General features: G+C 40.4%; 1 protein-coding gene across 1 annotated transcript in view; it reads right to left on the bottom strand.

Moving 5' to 3' along the window:
* Nucleotides 1-786: 786 nt before the first annotated feature.
* The window catches only part of RERG (RAS like estrogen regulated growth inhibitor), a 112,638-nt gene continuing 107,424 nt past the window's right edge, over nucleotides 787-6,000 (bottom strand). Inside the window, exon 5 of the mRNA XM_054056481.1 lies at nucleotides 787-5,438. Within this exon, the coding sequence (XP_053912456.1) occupies nucleotides 5,031-5,438 (408 nt within the window). The 3' untranslated portion in view covers nucleotides 787-5,030. The remainder of the gene's footprint in view (nucleotides 5,439-6,000) is intronic.

Here is a 6,000-nt window from a genome sequence, read left to right as displayed (position 1 = left end):
AAAAAACAAAAAAACCACAAAACAAAACTCTCTTATTTTAAAACAGTTGCAGTGGGAAAAGAAAAATGCTGCTTTGGGGGAATTTAGTGGAGGTGAAAGAACCCAGTCCAAAAAGACAGAAGACCAAACTCCCATCATATTCCACAATTAGACGACAGTCAGGGGTGTAAACTTACCTCCCAGTTTCCTCTCAGTCTACTTCAGACCAAAAATGGAGAAGAGATCCTTGAAGTGGATGAGAGAGGTTGGTTATTGGAGTGTTTTCTCCACATGTTGCCTACCAAAGCTGTGAACCAGAAGCTTGGCATGTCCTGCGCATAACCCTGTTGGAGTTGGTGGAGTCCTGCCTCAGGAACTTAGCTCGCCTCTTTCTGCTGTGAGCTGCAGTAATAGCTTCCCCCCTCCCGTGGGACTGTGTTAACAGAAACCAGGCAGAACTGGCCTCACACAAGTCATCATTATCACCTCCTAGTAACCTTGCAAAGCACAGCATGACAAGACACTGCTCTCTATTGTCATAACCCTGCATTAATTAGTGCCTGGCATCTGAAATAGAAATAAAGTGCATAACACCAGAGTTTCTAAGATGATACTGTTTTCATTGTAGGTTTATTTTTTCAAAGAACATCAAGGCAGATACATCAAAATGCCATGGAGTCTTCTTTAATTAAAGCCTCTATCTTTTTTCTTTTCTTCTCAAGATATGCAAATAGATAGAGCCATTGAAAAGAAAGATAAAAGGAAAGCCAAACACTGTTTATGCATAGCTTTTATGACTGCAGCTACTTCTTTCCCAGGAAATGTTACTTTGACAGGAATAAGTTACAATGCACCTTGATGTAACTCAAGGCTGCTTTGCAATGAAAGAGGCAGACAGTGACTGGAAGCATGCTTTACCTAATTTTGGCAGGCTTCTCCTCATAACATAGGTTATGCACCCAGACTTCATGCAGTGTTATGCCAGGGGTGGCATTCTTATAGCCCCGTTGCCATTCAGCTGTTTATGATCATGCTTTGGGTTTCTTGGTTGATCCAGGTTTGGAGGAAAACAAGAGAGTAGATTACAGCTGCTTCCCCTCTTCTGCAATGAGGCTTCCTCTGCTACAGCTGAATACTCACAGTATGTGGGATTCTATACCACTGATACTATACACCTTACAAACATGTAATGCACCTTCTCTTCAGAACAACAGTGCCATCATCCTTGGAAAATGGGCATAGCTGGTAGCAGGTGAAAATTTGTCTCTGTCCATAAATCTCCTACACCTCTTAGCCCAGAATAATACCTGAGAAGCTTGGGATCGAGACCCATGTTATTTATTTGGCATGACAAAGTTTAGGTGGTGGGTTTCACTGAGGTCATTGTTATTGCCTGAAGTCCTTATTCAGGCAAAATTCCTTGTTTCCCTTAGATAAAGATTAAATAAAATCTGAATCAGGACTTCTTGAACTAGGCCCTTAAAAGCTGGAAGACAACACTTTGGAGATAACTAATCGAAGATCACCGCATAAGAATTCAGTACAGAGAGCACTGTTTTGTAATTTTTCTTTTTATTTTTTTTCTTATATATTATCTGCAAGCACAAGCTTTAATATTTTTAATGTAAAAATGCATACAGATCATTATATATATAAAAATCAACTAGCCTAGTAGCAAACTGCCAGATGCAACTGTCCCCAGGTTTGGGGACAACTTGTCTGGATCCAGGTGCAAACCCAGCGGCTGGTTCTCACTTCCATCCATGGTTGCACCGAACCCCCAGATACAAAGATTCTCAAAGTTCTAGGGAAGTCTTGGTTCCTGATCCAGGTCTTGCAGCATGGGCATGACTAACTCTTCATCAATTGAAGATAAATATTTAAAAACTTCATAAATGACAATCAACTTGTTGTAGGTAACAAGTATCCATTTCACCTTTCCTCCACCTTTTGTTTATCATCCTTCCCTTCCTCTCTCCTGAGAAACGATAATAGGCTGAGGAGAGGAATTTAATGTTAGTGTCATATATGTACATTTAAATAGCAGCAGCTGGAACAGAATGTAAACTGTTGATGTCTGCTGCAGAAAGGCGACCAAATGTGGGCTCATGTTGCATTTGGCCTTTTCAATGCTTGGGCACTTTTTTTGGCTCAATTTACACATTGTGGAAATATGACACATTTATAGCATAGCCAATAATATGTTGCAACATTGTGAGCAACACTATACCAGATTGTATTTAATACTACATAATATGTATCAACAGATTATAATATACTGTAACTGGCTTGACAAGCAGCCCATTACACAGAGGAAAAAAAATTAATGAGCAGTTAAGTAAAGAAATTTGTGTTTGTGTGGGAGGAAAGGTCACAGAAGAGCAGCCTCCTTTTTGACCGAGTGTTTATCATGTTCAGCGGTTTCCAAATTCAGTCTTTGAAAAGGAATGCTACTATTTTTATTAGAGGTTTTTTTATGTAACAAGTCATGTTTGCACAGTGGAACATTTTCTTTCACCAGAATTTTATGACTTCTCCATACAGACATTATAAAAGAAGATATAATTTGCTGGGATTCTTTCGCAAAGTGTTAGGACCGTAGCAGCCTGTCCCTCCTTTCAACCCTCCCAATATTAATATGATTAATTTATTTTCTCTTGTAATGCATATATTAACTTTTCGTATTTTAAATGCAGCTTTACTCTGAAACCTAAGAAAGGTTTTCAGGGAAAAGAACTGTTGAAATTGTCTTAGTGAGGAATAAATCAATTGCTTAGAATACCAACATAATGACTTTCCTCGTCAGCTATGTTGCCATGGGATTGCAGGTAAGGATTTTGTTTACTTCAGATTCAAGCAACGGCACTGATCTGGAAAACAACACTTTGTGAAATGCTCACTTGAGTTCCTAATAGATGTTTGCAAGTTCAGACTTTCAGGTAATGACTACTGGTGCGTGAACAGGCACCAGCTGCTTCTTTTACACTTGCATTGATTTTGCATTACCAATAGGACTGGAAATGGCAAATTTTTTTTAAACAAAAGTTAGAGATATGACCAATAGTTTAGGAACAGGTGTGTCATGGGGATAGTGACATCACCTGTTGCAAGAACCTTCTGCCCAGAAGCACATGGTGAAGTTTCCATTGCAGTACGCTGCTGGTGTACAGCAACATTCTTGAATATGAAGATCAAAATATAGATATTGATTTCAGAAGAGTGGAATGAACTTTCACTGTCTAGAATGGGGGAAACAGAGAAAATAAATAACAGTATAAATAAAATACAACTGAATGTGATGTTCTTCGATGCTGGTTGGATAAAAGATATGGGTGAGAGAATGCTTAAAAAAAATTTACTTTGGCAAAGTATCTTCAAGTGAATCCTTTTGAAAAGTCCTAACCTGGGATTCTTCTCTGTACACAGGGATATACAGGCTTGATTCTCCAGCCAGTTCCACCTCTTATATGGCTACCTATAACTGCACAAAGTGCAATCCAACAAAATAAAACATCCTCATCCTCCTACAGCTGTGGTAATTTGCGTTTGATAGCCTTTTGGTGCTACTTCCTCACAGAGGCAAACAACCATATGAAGTACAAAGCAGCGGAGAATAAAGCTGTAAGTAGTTGCTACAGGAGGGCTTTTCCTCAAAGGAGAATACTGCTAATATTCCCATTTGTCCCCCCAGCCTTTGGCTGTGGTTCTGATGATGCCAGTCTGAGTGGCACACCACACTGCCTAAAGGGATACAACACAACTGGTGGGAGATGAGCACAACCTCAATGGAAGTCTTTCAGTCTTGGTTCCTGCATCTCTTAGCATACAGTTAACATGCCAAGTAACAAGGAAAACTTGACTGCTGGCTTAAATATGATGCATCAGGGAGGAGAAGAGAGGACTGAAAACTTTTTATCCCAGGCACAAAAATCCGACAAAAATGCACATTCAATTGAACATGTCAGATAGAGGCACAAAACCCCTGTTCTCATTTAAACCACAGAGTGCTTCAAGTAATATCTGGAAGTTTAAACAGCTGGAAATTATGGCCTTTTGATATGGTAGAGGCCATGCATATCTGATTTGCATTTGAGTTTTGGCTTTAAATACTTGCCTTACTGTGGATTCAGTTCTTCTTTAGTGGAAAAATGAATAAGAGCAACTACTTGAATTGAAAGAAGACCAAACCAAAAATAAAAACAAAAGCTAAAACCTACCCATAACTAAATCAATAGTAATATGGTTATTCTTGTGATTTCCCAACACATACAATCCCATTTCACCAGGTACAGTACTGTACTTCAAGGGGGAAATGCTGAAATGCCACTGGACTAGCTGATTATTTCATGATGAATTGTGCAGTTTCAGAGGATCTGGAAAAGCAGCTGAACTTCAGCTCTGTTGAAATGTGTGTCTTGCTGACTAAAGACCCCATGAAAAAGGTCTTTCCTATATTTTTTGCACACTTTGCAAAGAACATCATCACTCATAGATTTGGAGAAAATAACAAGGAAGGACAGTTTGGAGTAAAAGCACACGATGCATCAATTTAGAGCTGGTGAAAGGTGTCACATGAACTTTCTGGTAAAACACAGCAGCCTCCACATGTATTCAGTCCTTGAGAACAGCGGTTGTGATGGTCATTGATGGACTGAGGACAGAATCTTACTCTCCAGTGGCTACTGAGTGGATGGCTGGCTGGAAACGATGTTTAGGCACTACTGACTTGCAGGGTACTGGAACCAGCCTTGTAGAAGGAGAAGACAATCTGTCAATGCCAGTCCCCACAATCATCTAGTCCTTTGGAGTTTGCTTTTTTTTTCCCCCCTCTTTTTTTTTTTCCATGTTAGCCAGAAGTAGTGTGGCTAAATACATCTCAAAACAGGAAAAAAAGTCTGACCCCAAGTTACTCAAAAAAGTAGTGTGGTTTGTCTTTTCTATTTTTTAATTGCAAAGCTTTGACCATTTTCAATTAAATGTGCTCTGCCTGCCTCATCCCTAATCCAAACTAATATGCTATAAAATGCTTCTGTGGCTTAGTACAGCTCTTTTTAGCTGCTGATTTTGGTAAGCATCTTATTAATGGCCTGCTTGACATGGGTGGTGGAGCTTCGTCTCCGAGTCTTGCCCTGGACCATCTTTCGACGCCGAACCTCACGACAGAGCTCATAGAAGGCCTCCATAATGTTGCCCTCTCCTGTGCAAGCAGAGCACTCATAAAAAGCACATGCTAGTTCTGTGGCCAGCTTTTCACCTTCCTCCGTGCTGACTTGCCTGGAGTGATCCAAGTCTGCTTTGTTCCCCACCAGGATAAGGGTGACATTTTTCGGTTTTTTAACTTCATCCAACAAATTCTTAAGTGGCAGCACTTCCTCAAAGCTGCCTCTGTCTGTGATGTCGTAAACCAGCACGAAGCCTTCACCCCATCGCACATGTCCTTCTTTCTGAATAGCATCCTCCTGTTTTGAAAAGACACACACCAGCCTTAGGAATTTAATTTATGAGGAAAACACCAGGCCTTCAGATAGATGTTGATCCTCCAAAGCCTGCAAAGCCATGTACTTCTGCTTTACTTTATTCTTTATGCATGTCACCCTTTTTTATGATGTAAAAGATAGAGATCTACTCTACTGAGGTGTCATGGGCTGCCTGTGGGCAGGCTGGTTACAGGCAATTGAAACAATTTCTCCATGGAATAATACCCAGCACACAAACTGCACAGGACTTGTGCAGCATGAGCATCTGCCACGTTTTGAAAGAAAGGGGGACCTGGCAGTGTCAAAACTGCTCTTCACTTGGGTGGAAATCATTGACAGAGGCTGTCAGGCCTCATCACTTGGCTGTAGAAACATACTGTGACTTTGTGCACAGTAATAATGTGGTGTTGGCTTAGCCCTGAATCAAGGAACGAGAACAAAATAATTTTAATCTCAGACTAAACCCTGACTTTGTTCTTTCTTCCAGTGCTTGAAAACTCTAAGCAAGGTCCCTTGCAGAAGGGTCTGAGTCCAGCAGCAAGCT

The sequence above is a fragment of the Cuculus canorus genome, chromosome 1 (genome assembly GCF_017976375.1).
Source record: "Cuculus canorus isolate bCucCan1 chromosome 1, bCucCan1.pri, whole genome shotgun sequence".
NCBI classification, from domain to species: Eukaryota; Metazoa; Chordata; class Aves; order Cuculiformes; family Cuculidae; genus Cuculus; species Cuculus canorus.
This window is presented reverse-complemented; position numbering and strand designations above follow the sequence as displayed.